This window comes from Anastrepha ludens, chromosome X, assembly GCF_028408465.1.
Source record: "Anastrepha ludens isolate Willacy chromosome X, idAnaLude1.1, whole genome shotgun sequence".
Classification (NCBI taxonomy): domain Eukaryota; kingdom Metazoa; phylum Arthropoda; class Insecta; order Diptera; family Tephritidae; genus Anastrepha; species Anastrepha ludens.
Window position 1 is genome coordinate 41,784,955 of NC_071503.1, and position 22,571 is coordinate 41,807,525.

General features: G+C 43.1%; 1 protein-coding gene across 1 annotated transcript; it reads left to right on the forward strand.

Moving 5' to 3' along the window:
* Nucleotides 1-21,121: 21,121 nt before the first annotated feature.
* On the forward strand, nt 21,122-22,339 carry LOC128869978 (uncharacterized). Its single transcript, XM_054112573.1, has one exon. The coding sequence runs from the start codon at nt 21,122-21,124 to the stop codon at nt 22,337-22,339; it is 1,218 nt and encodes a 405-aa protein (XP_053968548.1).
* Nucleotides 22,340-22,571: the final 232 nt, after the last annotated feature.

Consider the following 22,571-nt stretch of genomic DNA (forward strand, 5'->3'; position numbering starts at 1 on the left):
CACAGTTGTCGACATACAGTACCACGGATGTAACTTTAAAAATAAATCGGCGGTTTCATCGCAATATTGGCCAAAGCTATCCACTTTTACATGAAACCCGCTGGAAACGACTTGCAAAATTAGGAGGTTTAATTCATCTTTGAAAGCCTTTTGAATGAAACTTTTTCTATCAGATTCAACAGTGCAATGTAGATAATCCGTAAATTAATTTTGAATCATCAACTTCCAGCTCTCGCATAGCCTCCAAATCATTAAAATTGTTCGATGTCGCATTGCAAATATAACATCTCATTGCAGATTTAGTGCCAGTTACTGTATTGCAGACTTTGCCATCAATCATTGTAAAAGTCAATTTAAAACCTACTTTACAATCTTTTTCGTCTATCACTGCCTGCAAAGGTTTCAGATTTGAGATTTGTTCGTCGACAATTTTTTTCTCTTCAAGTGTGGATTCTTCAGTTTCGCGTATGAATTGCAATCTAATAGGTCTGCAATACCATGGAGAGGAGGGTCGCGGGTTTTTCCAAATAACAACATCATCGTATTCGTCCTTGTCGTAGCCAATGAGTTGCAGGGGCACGAGGGAAGTGAGGAGAACATTTGTGTCGCAGTTATTAGGGTCGGAAAATTTTTGCTTATACTCCTTTTGCCCGGAACTTCCGTCGAACCCCCACTTTACAACGAGCGTTAAGTTTTCATGAATGCTGGCTTTCATGGTATGTAAGACATCGTTTTGGAGTTCTAATATCCGTTGCCCTGTATGATTCAAAAGTGATTGCAATCTAACTTGTGCGCAGTTTTCGGAAATAGAAATATCTTCGGGATAGCATAGTTTTTTCGCGTTTTAAACGGAATTGTAACTGGGGAAAACTTTACAATTATGCAATTGCGTGATGTGCCTCATATTTATGTACTGAGACTTAGTAAATTTCGATTCAAATACGAGTGCTAAAGCGGTGTTTGGGGACATTTGTGTTTCCGTTTTAGCCTTCATGGCATTGATGTACTTGCTTGCTCGCATGGGAGATGTAGTGGTAACATCTGCGACGACTTTCGATGCTAAGGTAGCTCCAGATTCACGAAGAACCATTTTCGTGGCGTACGATAGCTCCTGTGTACTGTAACTGTCACGCAATTTCTGTGCTTTCCTTCTCTTTGAGCGATCACTGGATTCCGAAAAAGAAGTTTCTGGACGCCCGCGCCCACCACTGTTCCTTGGTGTCGTTGACTTCAAACTGTCATCAGCACTGACTTCTTGATCCATAAAGTTGATCCGGTTTAATGAAAACTTCAATATAAACATATTTATATTAATGTAAATTTATGTAAACTATTCACCGTTACGCTCGTTGAATCGTCCAACCAGCTTTTATTATTCTCCAGAAAACGATTTTTCGTACTGCGAGCATTTTTCCATTTCTTTTTCAAAACCGAAATAACTTTTATCAAAGCCATTTTTGATTTTTCTTCGATAACATATGAAGGTGTTGCGTCGTCTATTAGTTTATTACAGATAATTTGTATTAAATTATCAAATTTTTCTGACAGAAAAACATCATGGATGGCATCGAATATTTTCCTCCTTGTCCATGAAAAAATTTTTCTCTTGAATCCTAGTAAAAAAAAAAATTACTTTAAAATAATAATTTAATTACCATTTCAAAATACTTATTACATTAATTATTTTATTATTATTATTATATAATTTTTTAATATTATCAAAACATGATTTTTATCACTCTTTTGCATTTATTAATAATTATTTATTGTTTTAATAACAATATTCACTAGAGAAATTGAGATAAAAGTAGAAATAAACACTCTGCATATATTACATTCATTCCTAACATTTCCCAGGCATACACACAAATAAAGCCAGTTTCGATCGCCCCCCCGCGGCTCAAATGCTCCAACACGCGCTTCAAGCTTGGCAGCGACCTGCTGCAAAGAAAGCATATTTTTGACGAGCGGGGATAGCGCGGGAGCAAGATCTAAACGGATTCGAAATCTGTATACTTTTCTGCACTAGGAAACGTAAATATCTCCGCGGCAATTCGTGGCAATAAAAATAATTATCTACGAGAAGAAGTGCAATTGAAAAAAAAGGGGAAAAAAGGCTTGTATTGCGTCATTAATATTGCCTCTAAAAATACAACAATATGGTTACAGTAAAGAATTTTCGTAATGTACATACCTTTCCGAACAACATCCATTTTAGTTTGCCCTTTTTCGTTGAAAAATGGTCAATCTGCAACTATTTTGGTGTGGCGCTCGAAAACGTGCATGCGTACTGTCGCGCGCGAGTCCCGACAAATGGCACGTTTGAGCGTTCACCACGGAACATCTGTTCAATGTAAACATCTGTCCCTTTGGATTTTAATGCTCCAGTGCCATCTGTTGACGAATATATGAAGCTTTACCTCAAACGGTAACTTTCGATTTTGGGATTTTTGGCCAAAACGTCGGGCTACTTGACCACTGTGCGTCGCGGTAAAACTGTTCATCTTTTGAGGCAATCCACGGATCAAGCCATTTTTTGATGTCTTTATATGAATGAAAATACTGGTCAGTTAGACCATGTGGCATGGATCGGAACAGGCGATAATCGTACGGCGCAACATCTGGAGAATATGGCGGGTGGGGTAGGATGTCCCATTTTGTTCCAGGTAGGTTTTAACGGGATTGGCAACGTGGGGCCGAACGTTGTCATGCTGTAGAAAAACTTGTTCATGCTTCCCCGCGTATTGCGGCCGCTTCTCGCGCAGTGCTTGGCTCAATCGCATAAATTAAAGACGATCCACAGTGATGGTTTCGCTTGATTTTGACAGTTCATAATAAATAACACCAACTTGGTCCCACCAAATACATAGCATAACCTTCGCAGCGTGAATATTCGGCCGAGGCGACGACCTAGAAGCATGACATGGCAGTTCCCATGACTTTCTTTTTTTTTGGATTGCTGTAATGAATCCATTTTTTATCCCCCGTCACGATGAAAGGCGTTCAACATCCCTTGGTTTTAACTCATAAGGAACCCACGTCCCCTGTTTCTCAATCATTCCCAAAGCATGCAATCGCTTGGAAATGGATTGGTGGGTAACTCCTAATACTGATGCTACAAGCTTTCCTTGCATTTGACACGGATCCTCATTGAGAAATGCCTCAAATTCAGCGCCTTTTTGGCGTTACTTCACGCGGACGGTCATCAACATTAAAATCACCATCTTTGAAGCGACGGAACCAATCTCGGCACGTTGTTTCACTTTAAGCAGTATCTCCATAAACTTTTTGTAGCTCTCGATGCGCTTCAGCCGCCGTTTTTTTTTGTCGAATGAAAGAGGAAAATAAACACTTCCCAATCAAAATCAGACATTTTCACAAAACCAAAAGTATATGATACCAAAACAAAATCACTAATGTGTCGAAGCAGTTGGTTTACCATATGTCTAAGCTTGATTTATGGCGTTTAGGTTGAATTAGAATCGACTAGCACACACTGCCGACGGCATCTATTGAAAAACATCGGAAGCTTAGTTGCGCATATATAGGACTTACATTTTACAGCTTTAATGTTTGTTTCATTTCAAATTCTCCTTTTATTACTCGTTCTAATTTTTGTCCGTTAGTCTAACGTTGTCGTAGAAAAATTGTACGAAACTGTAAGATTTGACGTTACGAGTGTATTCAGTGAATGCTACTCTTCGAATTTCTAATGTACGTTCGAAGCTATTCAAATTGTATGATTATAATTTAATAAAAAATCAAAGCTGATACGGTAAATTCATTGAAGTATGAAAAAGCTACGTGGATAACTTTTGGAAAGATGACATTTTTGGATGAGAGTAAATACAATATATTACATATCTGTCAGATGGGAGAATATTTCCAAGGAGAAAAGCGAATACTGCGCTGAGGAATTCTTGCATTTGTAGAAAGTACAATGGATAGATTTGAATACTTATCTATTGGGTTAGGAAATAAGTTCACATTGTTTCCATATTTTCTTTTATTTTACAACGATTTGCTTGCAGTTTGGCAAATCGTAAGTATTCATTCGATATAACACTTCCTGCTCTACAAAACAATGCTAATTGTATTTTGGAGTTATTTAACTTTTTATTAGTTTTGAGGCTTAGAAGTGGAATACCCAGAAGCAAAACATTTTTGACACCTGCTTTTCTTTGCAGAAAGCGTTGTAGGCGAGTCTACAGCACGGAAGTGGTTTGCAATGTTCAAAAATGGCGACTTTAACATCGATGACACGGCCCGCCGCGGAAGGCCTTCTGAATTCGATGAAGCATAATGAATTGGCGGAAGAAATAAACTGCGATCATAAAACGATTCTCAATCACCTTCATTCAATGGAATTTAAAGAAAAATTGGGAGCCTGGGTGCTTCACGAGCTCAACGAAAAAAATAAATACATTCTGTCATCAAAATTTATTTTGTCATCTTCAAAATAGGCTCCATTCGAAGCAACGATTAGTTAAGGCATCAAAGCTCCTTTTTAACGCGTTTGAAGAGATCTTCTTCAGCTCCTTCAGCGAATTCTCCTTAATGGCCTCTATCGACTCAAAGCGGTGTCCGCGGAATGGCAATTTAAGTTTTGGGAAAAGGAAGAAGTCACAGGGGGTTAAATCCGGTGAATATGTTGGTTGTTCGATGATATTTGCTAAATTTTTGGTCAAAAAAGTGTTCACAATATGAGCCTTGTGAGACTGTGCGTTATCAAGGTGCAAGACCCCTGAGTTTTCTTTCCACAAATTGAGCCGCTTCCTTCGCACAAGTCATTAAGACAATGGCACCAAACCGTTCTGAGTTTATACAAAAGTTAGAAAATGTCCAATTACAAACTGGGAGCAATTGAAATGGACATTATTAGTAAAGGTTTTGATAAAAATTTTTGTACAATGTTTTGATGTAAAATATTGAAATTAATTTTTTCTCTTATATTTTGTTGAAGAGGATAATACTTGTACATATCTATATTTTGGCCTCCTGAGCACGAAAACGAAGTCCATTTTCACTGTCTAACACACTTTTCCGGATAATGCGAAAAACCAGCGTTACTATATAGCCATCAAAGCCACGGTTAGCCAATGGGTAACTACCACCCACAAGCGAGCTTGGCAGGCTGAGAGAGGCTGCAAATGGACAAAAATTGATGTTACCTGCCATGTCCGATCGACTGTCGCAAACCCTTCTGTCATTAAGCAGAGGAGAGTGCAGACGGCTGGTTGGATTGATGACGGGCCACTTTCTGTGGGTAAAGCACATGGAAAGGTTGGCCATCTCAGACAGTGTACTCTGCCAGCTTGTGAAGAGGAGGATGAGACGGTGGACCATTCCTGTGTGTCTGCCCCGCCTTCGCTCGAATCAGGTTTGAGGTCTTTGGCACTGATGTGTTAAGAAGCGACCATCTTGGCTCCTTGGCACCACAAGATCTACTCAGATTTCTTCGGAGATCGGGTAGATTTAAAGAAAATTAAAAGGGAATCCAAGTGTAGTACAATGGACTCAATTAATGTCTGAGTGCTGCTCTTGCTAGTTGTCCCGACAGAAAAAAAAAAATATAGTAATGAAAGAGAAAATAATTTTTGAACATCATTTTTTTTTAATTTCACAAAAAAGGCTATTTTAATTTTTCTTGTTGAAATTGTAACCAAGAAAAAAATTAATTTATGAAAACTGAAATAAATCATGGTTTGGTATAGTAATTGGCAAAACACTTTTCGCAAAGTCGTTGTATTTTATACATGCTGTTCGTCCGTTAACTTTACATCTTTCACCGGGACAATGCCTACGATTGAATGGTGCAACAAAATATCCAGCCTGAGCTCGACCTGACGTTTATGCATATCTGTAGGAGGGCATCGAACTAGATAATTTAGTTTTTATACCGTGATATTTGCAATAGTATACTGCTAATTTTCGTCGAAACTCTAGTTCAGTCATTGTCGGTTGCACTTTTCGATAAAGCTGCCAAGTAATTTCAACACCAGCATCTATCAGCCAGAAAAACTGCATTGTGTTTTTCATCGAAGTTAATTGATTACGAGTAACCTCTTTTCATTGACTTGACGATTTTTTATGCACCAGTGGACAGCTTGGTGGAATACGATTTTCGCAGATTGTTCCTCTAGCATTATATCCGCAAGTTTTGAGATAAGCTAACAAAGGATAACTAGTAAACAGGTTATCAAACGCAAATGGCAGCGATTTCAACGAATCAAGAAAATCATCGGGCATGCAGGCCAAAAAAGTGGCGCATTTTCAAAATTGGCTTCATACACAACATTTGAACAAGGAAAAAAATATAGGTATGTGTCAAAAGTCCGCCATTTAGTTATTTATCAAAACAAATTCCCCATTGTCACACCTGCCAGAATGACAAACCTACAATATAATAATCAGTTTAACTTTTTCGTTTCAGATGTCCGAACAGCCAAAATCCTGTTGACAAGCCACCTATCTTTGTTTTAAGACGCTTACTTTGGTGCCACCCTACTACAAAAAAATATGTAAAAAAAATTCCTCTTATATGCTATTTGATGTCATACATACATACATAACACACTTTTTTTTTTCGGCGGTGAGGTTGGGTTAAAAATGCCTTCGCACCATATCGTAACCGTCGCTACTACGTGTGTGGTGATTCCACTAAAATATTTTTCCCTCCACCTCCTTTTTCGGATAATATCCTCCACAAAATGTGCAACGGCATTCCATTTTTCTACGTCTATCATCATTTTCTCGATAAGTTCTTCAGGTGTAAATACATCAATAGCTCGTTGCAGACCTGTTTTCTCTACGTTCCACCTCTCGCATTTAAAGAAGGTGTACTCCGCATCATCATACTCAGTGTCTCCATATATGCAGTTTGGTTGGCTCCCTTTTCCCATTCGCCACAAATACTTGCGAAAGGACCCATGTCCGGACAAAAACTGTGTGAGGTAATAGTTAACCTCACCGTGCTTTCTTCCTACCCACTTTTTTAGATTGGGTATTCGTCTCGCTGTCCATCTACCATACCGTTCAGAGTTCCATCTTGCCTGCCAAAGTGTGAGTGTTTGAACTCTAATATCGGAGAAGTGTGGTACTGGGATTCCTGTGTTTTTTGCCTCCCATCTCCGTTTACGCTCTTGTGCTAGAATATCTATAGGGATGGTTCCGCTGATAACTAACACCGCTGCTTCAGATACTGTTCTGTATGACGAAGCCACTCTGAGAGCACAGGTGCGCTGCACAGATTGCATAATTTTCCACCGGCATTGCAATCTTAGCGAATCTGCCCATATTTCGCATCCGTATAAGAGAATCGAGTTCGTCGTGTCCATTAAAAGTTTTCGCTTGTTCTGCGTTGGAACTCCAAGGTTTGCCATGAGTTTACTTAGCATACCGCTTACCTTGGCAGCTCTTGTGGCAGCATGGTTTATATGCGCCCAGTAGGTTAGCCTTGTGTCTAATTGCACTCCTAGGTACTTGACCACTATTTTAGTCGATATAGTGGCATCGAGTATATATACTTCTAATGGGATACGTCTGTTCGTTAGAGGGATTAGCTCTGTTTTCTCTGTGGCCAGTTTTAATCCATGGTCTTCTAGTCATGTCTGAACTCGGATCATCATCTGATTTAACTTCCTTTTGGCTTTGTCAGTGGTTCGGGCGATTATTACAGCTGCAATGTCCTCTGCGTATCCCACTAAATGCACACCCTCAGGCATCTCTATTCGAAGGATTTCATTGTAGCTTATATTCCAGAGTTCAGGTCCGAGTACTGATCCTTGGGCCGGACCTGCTGTTACTTGTTTAGTCTTACACCCTTCTCGCGTTTCGTATAAGAGCACGCGATTGCTTAGATAGCTACGAATAATCTTCAATAGATTATTCGGGATCTTGAATTTTACCTTTAAGGTTTCAATTACGTCGTCCCAACTTAAACTGTTGAAAGCATTTCTAATATCCAGTGTGGCTAGCGTTTGGAGTATCGATTATCTGCCTGGGCATGTTCCCACTAGCTATTACATCTTGGATGGCTCCTAAGGTAGATCTGCCACTTCTAAAACAATGCTGCCTGTCAGAGAGGCCGCCACTGTTCTCTACGGCTTCGCTAAACCTGTGCTTAATCAGTTTCTCAAAGAGTTTTCCTGCGCTATCCAGCATACATAACGGTATATAAGCGGACGCTAAAGTTGGGTCTCCCTTTCCCTTACTGATTAGTACTAGTTTTTTTTCCATATTTCTGGAAAATTGCTTTTTTTAGGCATGCGTTGTACATGTTTAGCACCAAAAGAGGGCGTTCGATTGCCAATAGTTTCAATATTTCTGCAACAATCTTCTGGCTCTAGTATACTTTCTACGCTTATGGATGCACATATCACAAAGTTCTGCGATCTCATGTGTCCACTAGTATACCGCATTTCTTTTTTTGTTCTTATCTATTTAAGGCATAGATGCGTTGCAACCTATCGTACTCGCAATGCATTGCACTGTTGTCTTGACTAGTGTTTTTGCTGTACTATTCGTACAGATTGTCGTTTATTTTCGTTAATAGTTGCAAGGAGTGTCGATCGGTTTAGGTTGTTTATCTTCCATTTGCGTGTACTTCTATTTCGATTTTCACGCACTCTTTGGATTTGCATTTCAATGCAAAACGTGATGTATTGATGGCCACTCCCATTGTAATCTTCCAGGACTCTCCAGTCTTTAGTAAAGGTGACTATGCTTTCCGATGCTAGGGTTATGTCGGGTGTTGTGCCTTCGCAACCTGGCTTTCGGTACGTAGTCGTTCCTGTGTTGAACACAACTAAATCTAGTCTGGCTGCCATGTCCAGCACTCGTCTACCTCTTGAGTTCGTTGTCGCCGAGCCCCATTCGGTTGCTTTTGAGTTGAAGTCTCCCGCTATTATTAATCGTCCCTCTAAACTAAGGGCTTTGTCTTCAATACTTTCCGGTTTACGGGTGAATTCATCTATATTTTCGTTTGGTGTAAGATAACAGCTTATCATTGTGAATTGCCTGTTTTGAACGTAGACGAAACCATCGCCTGATCCCTTCGCGGTTTGTACGAAATTTGTGCCCTTAGGCAGCCAGATGGCGGCAGTTCCCGACTCGTCTTCGATCCAAGCTTTCTCGGATTGAGCATATTGTTCGCTTATCAATACTGCTTGAACTCCTTTTTCTAAAACCATCTCCATTAGCAGGTCTGCATTTTTACTCATATTCATATTTGCTTGAAGTGTAATCATATCTTGGCATGATCTTTTGTCATCGGGCATTTGCCCGAGCCTGGCATATGCTTTGTCTCGCTGCGATTGGTATCAGTACATAGGCAGCATTTGGGCTCTTTGGTGCACTCTTTCATTTTGTTTTGTCTGGCATGGTCTTTTCTTGGATGTTTTTGAGGACTTCCGCGTAACTGTGGCCCTCTACTGGCTTTACCAACACAGCCTCCGATTTTGGTTTTGGTATTCGTTCATTCTTCTTTTGGTCTTCTCTTGCTCCATCGTTCTGAGCTATATCACTTCCTTTTGGAACGGTATTGAGCCTAGATTTTTGCCGGCTTACCACTTGCCATTTCTCAGGCTCTCAAACTCTTAGTTTCTTCGAAGAGTCGGGTGCGGCAGGACTTGGTGCATTCCGTTTGTGCGTGTCTGGTGACACACGAACTTGCTTCGTGTCACACGTACGTGTTGTCGGCTTTTGCATGATGAAAATCAAAAATTTTAGATATTAGCGTCATGCATCCGACACGCACACATATAAGCTGCAGGACATGGATGCTTGAGCGTCACCAGGAGCTATAAGAATAATCTTGCAGGACTGAACAAATCTAAACATATTTTAAGAAGAACAGAAGATAAACATATTTAAAGAATAACAAAAGACGAAAATATTTTAAGAATAACAAAAGACAAACATATTTTACAAGATCTACGGAGCAATCATAACCCATTTGGTGGTGCAAACATTGCCAGTGATTCCACGATCAACGCCAGCTGATGAACTCAATGCATGGTTAAAGTCCCGTAATTTGTGTATTCACCAGGTAATCAAACAAAAAACATTGTATATCATAAAGCACTAAAATAAAAATAAAACAGATTTTTGTTAATAATTATGATCCACTTGATATGCAATAAAGCGATTACTGAAAATACTTACATACGTTTTATTTCATTATTCTTGATTATATCGGCTATTAACCCTATGTTAATAATAATAATAATAAATAATTAATTATCTCTATGTTTTGTCATTGAAGCACCCACTTTACAAATATTTGTCACCTTTAGGTTCCCACTATTCCTTTAGATTATTTTTCAATCAGGTTTGAACCTTAAGTTCCCCTCTTAGTTTGAAGCCCTCTGGCAAACATCCCAGTCGGGGTTTTTGTGGGTCCCAAAAGGGTGGCCAAAGTTCATGGAAGCGAAGATACTTAGGTCTGAAGATACGAGCTGACACTTTTCTTTAATTCTCCTCAACAAAACCATCACCACGATGATAGGGTGGTGTGTGAGAGTCAGCAGAGTAAAAACGTCTTATGGTCGAAATATAAACTGCCACATTCAAAATCTATTTGACAGAACGCAATCTATCAGGTCCGCTAGTATATATTGTATATATATTATGTTACTTATATTTGTACAAAAGCTTAATTGCACCTTGAATTCTTATGCACTGTGGCAACCATGACCTATCTCACGAGCATCACCTTATCATATTTACATGCAATAATTAGGAAGTAAATACCCGAATGATCGAATTCTTGCCTAAAATATGTTAAAACAATTCTGTTTTACATATGCATGTACATATTTGCCTATGTACGTACATATTTGTATTCTGTACATACAACCGCACACACGGGCCACTCACTTTATTATTCTAAATGCGTATGTATGTATGTATGGCGACTACAAGAACAAAATGCATTAATAGGCAAAATAAAATAGTCGCGGCATACAGTATCCTTAAAATGCTCTGATTTCAGAGTAAGTTTCTAACCTTCCAGATATATGCATATGTTTTTGTGCATTTTTTATCAATTGAAGAACTACATTCGTAAAGTTAACTATTTACCTTCTATCAGAGAATATAAAATAATTGTTTCGAAGTTTTCTCTTAGTATTGGAATGTGCGGTACAGACATTTTTTATAAGCTACTTGTGCTGTTTTCTGCAACTTCCTGTATGCTCATGCGCGCCCTTGACACACAGCAGCTGCGGTTGTCGAGCGTTTAGAAGACATATTTACATACATATATGGGTGCAAACATATATACGAGCCGCGTCCAATCGGCATGACCAAATATTGACAAATATTTCTGTAAGAAATATTCCAATATTGACTATTTAGCTTTGGGCGACATACGCAATGATACGCATTTAGAGGAACGAAGTAAGTGGCGCGTGTGTGCGGTTGTTTGTACATGCAAATATGTACGTACATAGGCTATTGCATCAAGTGTGCATACGCACATACAAATATGTACACGCATGTGCACGGAGATCCACGCCCCCTAGGGATCGGACTGCTAAGCTGGGCTCTAAGCTACCGAGGGGGTCGGCAGGTTGCGGATAGCCGGAAAGCCTGTAGTAGCAGGCCAGTTGCGAAATAAGTTTAAACGAATAAGCAACCCCCGACAATTGAGCGATCAGGAGCGGAGGATGCGGTATGAAAGCCAGCATATATCTGATGAAGTTCTTGTGACCGTGGCGAGAAGACACCGTCTCTTAGATATAGGTGTCCACCTCATCATGTGCAGGCAGGATGAGTAATACAAAAAACCAGGCGGGACGGCTCCATAATGGATGGCTTCCTGGTCAGCGTCTGTTCACCATGTTAGGTGCGGCTGTCAAACCATCAACAATGACATTAAGACTGAGCCCAGTAAGGTCTTAATTATGGCGTACTGGAAAATGATTGGATATAAAACCTTGAGCTGACGACTGCACTATTCTGTTTCCTTAGTATGCGGAGTGGTATCCAGCAGAAACGGCATTCAGGCTAATGGTGCAGTGTCCCCCGCCCCGTTAAAATAATGGCAAATCTCTAGAAACGCTCCATATTGTGTCGCCATTAAGTGTCGGCGTAGGTCTAGATGTAGTATTCCTAGTGAACACTGATTCGGCTTTGAACTTAAGCTCCCATAAGGAGCCTTTGTCAACCCTAGCATGGCCTCCCTGCATGCAAAGATAACCATGGAATCGTCAATGGTGACTACGCATCGGAATATGGATAACGACTTAGAAGTTGGGGCCCATACAAAATGAATACAAACAACACAAAACTACAAACTACAGAAGAGGTTGAAGTAACAGCAAAAATCACAACAGCTATTGCAGATGGCAATAATGGCTGCGGGAACCACCTTAAAAACCCTTTCCAAAGGAGTTCAAGGCTAACGCACTCGCCACCAGACACGGGAAGGACTAGATCGGCGTCACCGTGTATGCAGCACTTCGGTTTCGTAAAGGCGGCTGAAGAAATTCACCAAGCAATCAGCGATAAAGTCAAGGAGTTAGCGGAAATGATGGGGCTTCCGAAGCGAAACATCAGTCACCCAATGAGGGATCTGATAGCGAGTATAACGGATCTCCATAAAAAACTAGGAAGATCTGTCTTTACCCCCATGAACCAGGCACCAAGAGAGACGAATGAGGCGAAACCTGTTATTCAAGACAAAGGTACCCAAACATCACCTCTGATCAAGAGCACCGCGGATTGCACACCAAAGAGGACAATTGTGAACGTCGCCGCAAGCTCAGCCAAAAGAAGTAAAACTAGCCGGGTTGAAGTCTTGAGGAATACGCCGGTTACAACGAATGAGCAAACAAGCACAGAAATATGGCAATTGGTTAAACCGAAGAAGAACCAAAAGGGGTCTACGCAGAATACTCCAAAACGAGACGATAAGAAGACGGAAAATAACGACGCCAAAAACAATCGAAGACGGAGAAGACCACTTAAGGACGCTATCGTAGTCAGAAGCGCTGGTAGCATCTCATATGCCGAAATCCTGAAGCGCGTTAAGACAGAGCCAAGTCTTAAGGAACTTAGCAATAATATACAAGGGTTCAAGAAAACAGCCAAAGGAGAGTTACTGCTGCTGCTGGAAAAATCATCAGACCCAAAGGCGGCCCTAGGGGAAACTGTAGATGCCAAGGCACTTACGGAGCTGAGGCAGGTGGAAATTCGTGACCTTGATGAAATCACGACAAAGGAAGAAGTCCACGAGGCCGTAGCAAAACAATTCCAAGAGCTAGAGGTACCTATCTCAGCCATCCTGGGTCTGCGAAAAGCTTATGGAGGAACACAAACGGCGACGCTTAAGGTAAGACTGCATGGACCGCATTAAATGCATGGAATATTGGCATGTGGCAGTAAGCTGTAAAAGCACAGCTGACCTTACAAACACCTGCTTCAAATGTGGCAATAAGGACCACCAAGCCAAAAACTGCACACAAACAGCAAGCTGTATAATGTGCAAGAAGGAAAAGGCAAGTGATACAGCACATGCGATGACCAGCAGCCAGTGCCTGGTTCCGCAGAAATGAAGATCTTGCAACTAAATCTCACCCATTGCGAAAGAGCTCAGTACCTTCTCGAGCAGACTATAAACACAAAAAAGGCAACGGCTGGGCCTCTGACACAACAGGCAAATCAGCGATCTGGAACTGTGAACAAATATATCCCAACTGATGAGCATGAAGGGAGCCCGCGGATTTGTACGTGCGCGCGTTGAAGGTACATACATTTACATCTACCTCCCAGCTTAACCCTGCTGGAAGCAGCGGGTATCCTAGAGAACCTCGCTCAGGATGTAAAGGAGCATAGACCTGTCATCGTAGCTGGTGTTTTCAACGCTTGCGCTGTTAACTGGGGATGCCCACCTACAAACCCTAGAGGTCAAGCCCTTCTAGAAGCGTTTTCCATGCTAGATATAGCCTTGATGAATACAGGAAATCAACAGACGTATCAAAAAGCGGGAACGGGATCTATAATTGACCTTACGTTCTTGAGTTCTAGCCTTGTTCGCTACACGAAATGGTTCCTCAGCCAGCATTACACCCGGAGCGATCACCTCGCAATAATCTGTGAAATAAGGCGGCACGGCGAAGAAAGGTTCCCAAATAACTACGAGACGAGGTACAAAGTCAAAACAAAGGAGGCTGAGGCTATTGAAATCATGCTCGCAGATGTAACTCTTACGGGGGATGCATCTGAAAAGACTACGCAAACCATGAAACACTTAACGGAAGCATTCGATGTCGCCATGTCCAAAACTAGGCCCAACAGGCACAACAGCGAATCTGTCTACTGGTGGGCAGCAGACATTGCAGAATTGCGCAGGGAATGTAAAATATCCAGGCGAGCGTACCAAAGATCCAGGGGTAGGGACAGTTTCTAAGAAAACCAGCTCCAATATAAGCAAAGAAGAAAAGCGCTAAAAAAGGCAATTAAAAACAGTAAACGCCGGTATTTCCTCCAGCTATGCGACGATTCCGATAATGATCCTTGGGGCCTTGGATACAGGCTTGTTATGAAAAAAGTTTAAGTATTTAAGCCACTTCCAACAACATCCCAACTACTCTACGTAATGTAGTAGAAACACTGTTCCCCGTGCAAGACACTATACGAGACTACGAATTGGTAAGACTCGGTGAAGGCGACCAAAATGTGCAGTTAACAAACAGAGAAGAACTCCTGATGAGCACAAAACGGATAAAAAATAATAATGCTCCAGGCCCGGATGGAATCCCCAACGAGGCCTTAAAAGTAGCAATCCAAAGTCGTACCGACATTTTTGTAGATCTCTACAAAATATGTTTAAAGGAATGTACATTTCCAAGCCAGTGGAAACTGCAGAAACTGGTTCTAATTCCAAAAGGAAGATCCTTCAGGCTGCCGCCCCTTGTGCATGCTCGACACCGCAGGGAAAATCCTAGAACGTCTGATCGCAAATCGTCTGGAGGCTGCTATAGAGGATGTAGGCGGTCTATCACCCCGACAATTCGGATTCCGGAAAGCCCGTTCAACCACAGATGCTGTATCTGCAGTCAAAACCATTGCACAGAAGGCGATTGAAGGTACTCGATGGCTATTCGGCAGCAAGGAGTACTGCCTAATTGCGACACTGGACGTTAAGAATGCCTTCAATACGGCGAATTGGAGCAAAATTCCAATCGCGCTGGATAGTTTCCACATTCCAATGTACATTCGTAGGATTGTCGCCAGTTACCTTTTTGACAGAACCTTCCATTATAAAACCGATACTGGTGTAAAAGAGTACAAAATAACTGGCGGAGTTCCACAAGGCTCAGTCCTCCTACGATGGAGTTCTGCGTCTCAATCTACCTCTAGGGTCACAAATTGTAGGATTTGCTGACGACATAGCTGTTATGGTCGTGGCTAAATCACTCCATCAAGCCGAAGAAGCATGCACCCAAGCAGTTGGCATGGGGAAGGAATGGTTGTGCAATAGTGGTCTAACTCTTGCGGACCATAAAACCGAAGTAGTACTAATTAGCAGCGGGAAGATTGTGGAGTCGGCCAACATAATGCTGGGCGATCATGGCATAGGATCGAAGCCATTCATTAAGTACCTGGGAGTAATAATCGACCGTAGGCTTAATTTCTAAGAGCACTTGGCGTACGCGAGCAGCAGGGCAGCAGAGGCAGTAACTGCGCCAACGCGAATAATGATGAACACAGAGGCCCTAGGCAAAACTGTAGGAGACTGCTCAACTCTGTTGTCTCATCGATTATGCTGTATGCAGCTCCAGCATGGGCGGAAGCCACAAATTGCACCTCATATGTGAAGTGCATGAAATCAGTGTACCGATTAAGTGCCCTCAGAGTGTGCTGCGCGTTTCGCACGGTATCGGAAGACACCATTACGTTCATAGCAGAACTACTCCCAATCAACCTAATGGCAACAGAGTATACGGAATTATACAAAAAAAAAAGCTACTTCAGAACGGGTGACAATACGCAAGATAGCAAGAGAGCGTAGCCTGCGTTCATAGCAGGAGAAATGGAGCTTGTCCCCCAACGGACGCTGGACGTACCGTTTGAGTCCCACAATTTCCAAATGGGTTAACCATGAACATGGACAGTTAGATTACTATTTGAACCAAAAACTGACGGGACATGGGTGCTTAAAATCCTACTTATATAGGTTTAAGCACGAAGACGACCCGTACTGTTCTTATTGTGCACCAGCTGTAGAAGACGCAGAACATGTTTTCTTTGTCTGTCCGGGATTTGTGTTCGAAAGGGAGGAATTAAGCACTAGGGTGGGGAAGCCAATTTCGGCTGATAACCTAGTAGATATTATGTTAGAGTCAGAGGAACCTGGGTCCGCTGTATGTAATATGGCAAAAATAGTAATCTCCAAACTGCGTCGCGCTGAACAACAGCCCAGATCTTCATGAAGAGGCAATAGGCCGCTCCCCCTCCCGTGAAGTACTACTTAACGGTTGTCCCGCGGGAGGGAAACGGAGCTGGGGTGGGTTTTTAGAGGGTGAGCCGAAAGGCAAGTCTCACACTTTTCGGCCTTCAATGCTTTATACCACCTCCATAAAAAAAAAAAAAAACACGCATGTGCAAACACGGAGGCCGTGCTCCCCTGGGATCGGGCGACTACGCTGGGCTCTAAGCTTCCGTGGGGATCGGCAGGTTGCAGATAGCCGGACTGTAGTAGCATTTCAGTTGCAAATAAGTTCTAACAAATAAGCAGCCCCGACAATGAGCGGCAGGAACTGAGGAAGCGGTCTAAAAGCTAGCTTATCCAGGTAGCACCAGGATATCGATAACGTCTTATGAGTTGGGGCCCGCAAGCCAGAAATGAATACAAACCAAACTAAAAAAAACAACGGAAGAGATCGAAGTTGCAACAGAAATAGCACCACAGGTGCACGAAGTAATTTTACCAACAACTATTGCAGATGACAACAATGGCAGCGGTGAATTACTCAAAACCCCAAGGTAGGCATATTCGCCGCCAGGCACGGAGAGAACCAGATCGGCATCACCGTGCATGCAGCACTTTGGCTTCACGAAGGCGATGACGGTCCAAGAAATATATCGGCGATAAGGTCAAAGAACTGGCAGAAATGATGGAGCTTCCGAAGGAAAACATAGAGCAGCCAATGCGGGATTTGGTCAAGTATATAACGGACCTACACAAAAAACTGGAGGGATCTATCCTTACTCCGAAGAACCTGACGTTAAGAGGGGCGCATGGAGCACCATCTACTGTCAAAGACGGATGTACCCAAACTTCACCTCTTATTAAGCGTATAGAACCTACGCCAAAAAGGGCAATCGACAACGCCGCTGCAAGGAAAAGTCCTGCTAAATGAAATATAAACAACCGCGTCGAAGTCTTGAGAAATACGCCGGTTAAAATGACAGAGCATGTAGCAACCGAAAAATGTGAGACGGTTAAATCCAAGAAAATCCGGAAGGATCTAACACAGAATACACTCAAATCAGATGAGAAGTCAGAAAGGAACGACACAAGAACCAATCGAAGACGACAGAGGCCACCGCAAAAGGACGCGATTGTTTTGAAAAGCGTTGGCAACATATCATATGCTGAAATTCTGAAGCTGGTTAAGTCAGAACCAAATCTAAAGGAACTGAATAACAACATACCAGGGATCAAAAAACTGCCAAAGGAGACTTACTGTTGGTGCTGGCAAAACCAACTGAAATACCCTGGTAATCCATGAAGCAGCTAAGGCGGCTTTGGGAGAAACGGTGGAAGTGAGGGCTCTAACGGACCTGCGACAAGTTGAAATTCGAGACCCGGATGAAATCACCACAAAAGAAGACGTACACGAGGGGATAAAAAAACAGTTTTTTCTCGGATGCGACAAATTACAAAGCCTTTTCGGATTTTGTTTGCTTTGAGCAGCTTGGTAGCGGTCTCCGGCGTTACTTTTAGCGTCGCTGTTTGATTTGTTTTGCGATTCTGGGTCTACTAGAAGCCTACGGAGGAACGCAAACTGCGACGTTAAAAGTAACACCAAAGACCGCTACCAAGCTGCTCAAAGCAAACAAAATCCGAAAAGGCCTTGTAATTTGTCGCATCCGAGAAAAAATAGAACCAAACAGATGCTACAAATGTATGGAATATGGGGATGTAGCAGGAGGTTGCAAAGGCGCAGCTGACTACAAGCAGCAAGATGCATAATATGCAGGAAGAAAAATGTAAGGACACAGGGCATGCGATGACCAGCAGCAAGTACCCAAAATACCAGAGAGCTCTGAAATAAATACGACAAAAATGAAGATCTTGCAACTAAACCTTAACCATTGTGAAAACCTACTCATGCAGTCTATACGGGAACACAAAATAGATGTTGCTATACTCAGGAACCCTATAAGCAACAAGAAGGCAATGGCTGGGCCTCTGATATTACCTATGAGCGTGAAGGCAGCTCGCGGATTTGTGTGACCGCGTATTGGGTATACATACGTCTATAGCTGCTACCTACCACCCAGCTTAACTCTGTCTGAAGCTACCAGCATCCTAGAGAATTTCGCCCAAGATAATAAAGACCATAGACCTGTTGTCGTAAACCTTGGGGACTCGGGTACAGGCTAGCCATGAAAAAACTGCAAGTTTTCAAGCCACTCCCAACAACGTGCCCGGCCCCACTGCGTAATGTAGTTGAAGCATCGTTCCCCCTACAAGATGCTCTCCGAGCCTACGATTTGGAAAGACGTTGCGAAGGCGACCAAAATATGCAATTGACAGACAAAAACGAGCTCCTGATGATCACTAAACGGGTCAAAAACAATAAAGTTCATGGCCCAGATGGAGTCCATAACGAGACACTAAAAGTGGCAATTCGAAGTCATACCGACATTTTTGTAGATCTCTACAATACATTCCTAAAAGAAGGCACATTTCCAACTCAGTGGAAGTTACAGAAACAGGTGCTGATTCCAAGAGGATCTAAGCCTGCAGAAGATCCTACTGTCTACCGCTCCCTTTGCGTGCTCGACACCGCAGAAAAAATTCTAGAACAGTTGATCGCTAATCGTCTTGAGGCTGGTATTGATGACGCAGGCGGTCTATTATCCTCGCAATTCGGATTCCGTAATGCTCGCTCAACCACAGATGCTGTAGCTGCGATTAAAACCATTGCGCAGAAGGCAATCGAAGGAGCTCGGTGGTTATACGGTAGCAAATAGTACTACCTAATGGCAACGCTGGACGCAAATAATGCTTTCAATTCCGCGAACTGGAACCAGGTCCTGATGGCGCTTACTTGCTTCCAGGTTTCAACGTGTATACGCAGGGTTATCGTCAGTTATTTCACTGACAGAACCCTTTGCTATAATACCGATGCGGGTGTTGGGGAATATAAAATAACTGGCGGAGTTCCACAAGGCTCAGTCCTAGGCCCCTTGCTGCGGAACATTATGTATGTCGGAATCTTACGTCTCAGTTTACCCCCAGGGTAAAAATTATAGGGTTTGCTGACGATATCGCTGTTATGGTCGTAGCTAAAGTACTCCAACCGTTTACTAAATACCTGGGCGTAATAATTGACCATATGCTGAACTTCAGAGAACACCTATCACCCGCCAGTAGCAAAGCGGCAGAGGCAGTAACAGTGCTGGCGCGAATAATGATGAATACTAGAAGCCCTAGGCAAAACTGCAGGAGACTACTGAACACCGTGGTCTCATCGATTTTGCTGTATGCAGCTCCAGCATGAGCGAAGGCAACTAATTATAGCTCATATGTGAATTGTGTGAAATCAGTATACCGATTGAGTGCCCCCAGAGTGTGCTGCGCGTTTCGGACGGTATCAGAAGACGCCATTATGGTCCTTGCAGAACTACTCCCAATCAATTTAATGCCAAAGGCATATGCTGAAGTTAACAAAAACAAAGCTATTTCAAAACGGCAGACAGTACGCAAGGAAGCAAGAGAGCATAACTTGCGCTCATGACAGGAAAAAAAGGAGTTCGTCCCTGAACGGACGCTGGACGTACCGTTTGATTCCCATGATAACCAAACGGGTTAACCGTAAACAATTAGCCTACTATCTGACCCAAATACTGACGGCACATGGGTGCTTTAAATCCTATTTATATAGGTTTCAGCTCGAAGACGCCCCGTACTGTTACTTTAACGCACCAGCTGTAGAAGACGCAGAATATGTTTTGTTTTTCTATCGCCGATTTGCGTTCGAATGGGGAAGCCAGCAGATATTATGATCGAGTCAGAAGAACATTGGTCCGCTGTATGCTATATGGCAAAAATAGTAATCTCCAAACTGCGTCGCGCCGAACAACAGCGCAGATCTTCATGAAGAGGCAATAGGCTGATCTCCTTCCCGTCAAAAGATACTAGACGGTTGACGTCGCTGAACAACACAGCGCAAATTTTCAAGAATTGGTAATAGGCCGCTCCCCCCTCCCGCGAAGTCATGATTAACGGTTGTCCCGCGGTGGGAGGGAAACGGAGCTGGGGTGGGTTTTTAGAGGGTGAGCCGAAAGGCAAGTCTCACACTTTTCGGCTTTCAATGCTTTGTACCACCTCAACAAAAAAACACAAAAAAAAAAACACGCATATGCAAAAGAGAATTGTTTTAGCATTTGTTAGGCAGGTCGGCAAAACCCCTCCACTGAACCCTCCCCGAGGGTGCCGGCTGGAAATAGGTACCACAGTTCTCATCCTGCACTCAGTTGGGAGGTAGCTAGCTAAGGTAAGACTCCACGGATAAGTGTTCGTTACTCCTTAATAGTACAGCATTTGTAAATGGAGTTTTACCATGGTGTGAGGTAAAGGGCCGGATCAAGGTGTCATGCGACCCGTGCCGAGGATCAGCCTGGCTGGGGCCCTTTTCAAAAGTAGCCCAGTCGCTAACGTGAGCTTACGGATACCTGGCGCCCTCCGTAATAACTAGCCTTGCCTGTGTAGTTCGGAGCTATGCACAGGTGAACATCTCTTCTCCGACACTCGTGGGACCAACAAATGAACAATTCAAAAGATAAAAACCAAAAATCAAAAGGAACAAACAAATCAGAAGGGGCAGCAAGCTCCGAGAAGCGAGCAGCATTCAAAACGAGCTCTCAATCTGCCACCACGATGACTGTAGTCAAACTTAGTCAGAGTGGGCCGGCGGCAAGCGCTGACACTGGGACTGAGGTTAAGCCTAGCCCCAGTACATCGGCACCTCCTGCGGTGGTTATCGGAACCAGACCAATTAGTCGACGTCCTGTGGCTATGCGGAGAGCTGGTGAAGAGACTGCCACAGGTAGCACCGAGGCCAGTGCTCCTGCCGGAAAATGGCCGACAGTAAGGATCACTGATCCAACTAAAGCAGGGTACCCGGAGAGGCGTAATGCCGCCAGGATACTCAAAAGGCTGCACGAATCTCCACCAACAACGGAGGAGCTGACGAAGGAGGTAAGGGAGTCGATAGAGTGGGCGAAGAAGGTTCTTCCTAACTTCACCCTCGAAAGGCCAACCACATCGTCAGCTGCCACCAAAAGACAGAGGTCTACTGAAGAGGTTAAACCGTCAGCGAAAAGACCGAAAAATCGAGGCATAGCGCCTAATAAAACGTTTGCGGAAGTGGCCCGCAATCGCATCATCATTGGTGTCCTGGATGAGGGTGATCCCGAAGGAAGAATTCCCAGAGCCCAATGGAAATGGGTGCAGGCCGCTCTGACCAACGTAACGCTGGAAGTGCTACTAAGCAATCCAGGTCCGCCCCCATCATGCACTGACGCTGGCTGGTACCAAGGCCAGATTAAAATTATAGCCTGCGACGACGAAATATCGGTGGAGCTATACAAGACTGCAATAGCGAAGATCGGGGAAGTCTACCCTGGAGCGAAGCTCGTGGTAGTAGACAAAAAAGACATCCCGTCTCGACCGAGGGCACGAGTTTGGGTCCCTACACCCTCTGACCCACAGCAAGTCATGCAGATAATAAGTGCATGCAACCCAGGCCTTCCTACGGGGAGCTGGAAATTTGTCAAGGCCTTTGACAATACCGTAACAGTAGACGGTGTGGTGACGAAACGTGCCACAACGCAAGTAATGCTGTTACTAACAAACGATTCTCTAGAACCTTTGGCGAAAAGCGAAGGTATGATAAACTATGGTTTTGGCAAGGTTAAGGTCAGAACCTATAAAACAGATGCTGATGTCATCGACCAATTGGCCTCAGAAATTGAGGCCAATGACGCTGAGGAAGATCCTATGGAGTCCTCAAGCGATGTCGAAAGCATCGACATGGAAGGATACTGCTCGTCAGGGTCTGAGCTCACAGCTAGACTGTACAAGTACGACAACTGAGCTTACAGCTGGTTTGAGTACAACATACTCAGAAAAAGAGCTCTTGAGCGACTCACAGGAAGATTCAGAGAGTGTCAACCATGCGTCTTCTACAAATAAATTTACATCACAGTAAGCTAGCATCACAAGCCCTAATTGATCGCATGGCAGCAGACAACCCTGATTTTGTCCTCATTCAGGAGCCATGGATCAATGGAGGGCGCATCTGCGGGCTGAGGACACCGAAATATAA

Excerpts from the sequence above, each read along its gene's own strand:
- LOC128869978 (XM_054112573.1), top strand. The coding sequence starts at position 21,122 with ATGACTGTAGTCAAACTTAGTCAGAGTGGGCCGGCGGCAAGCGCTGAC.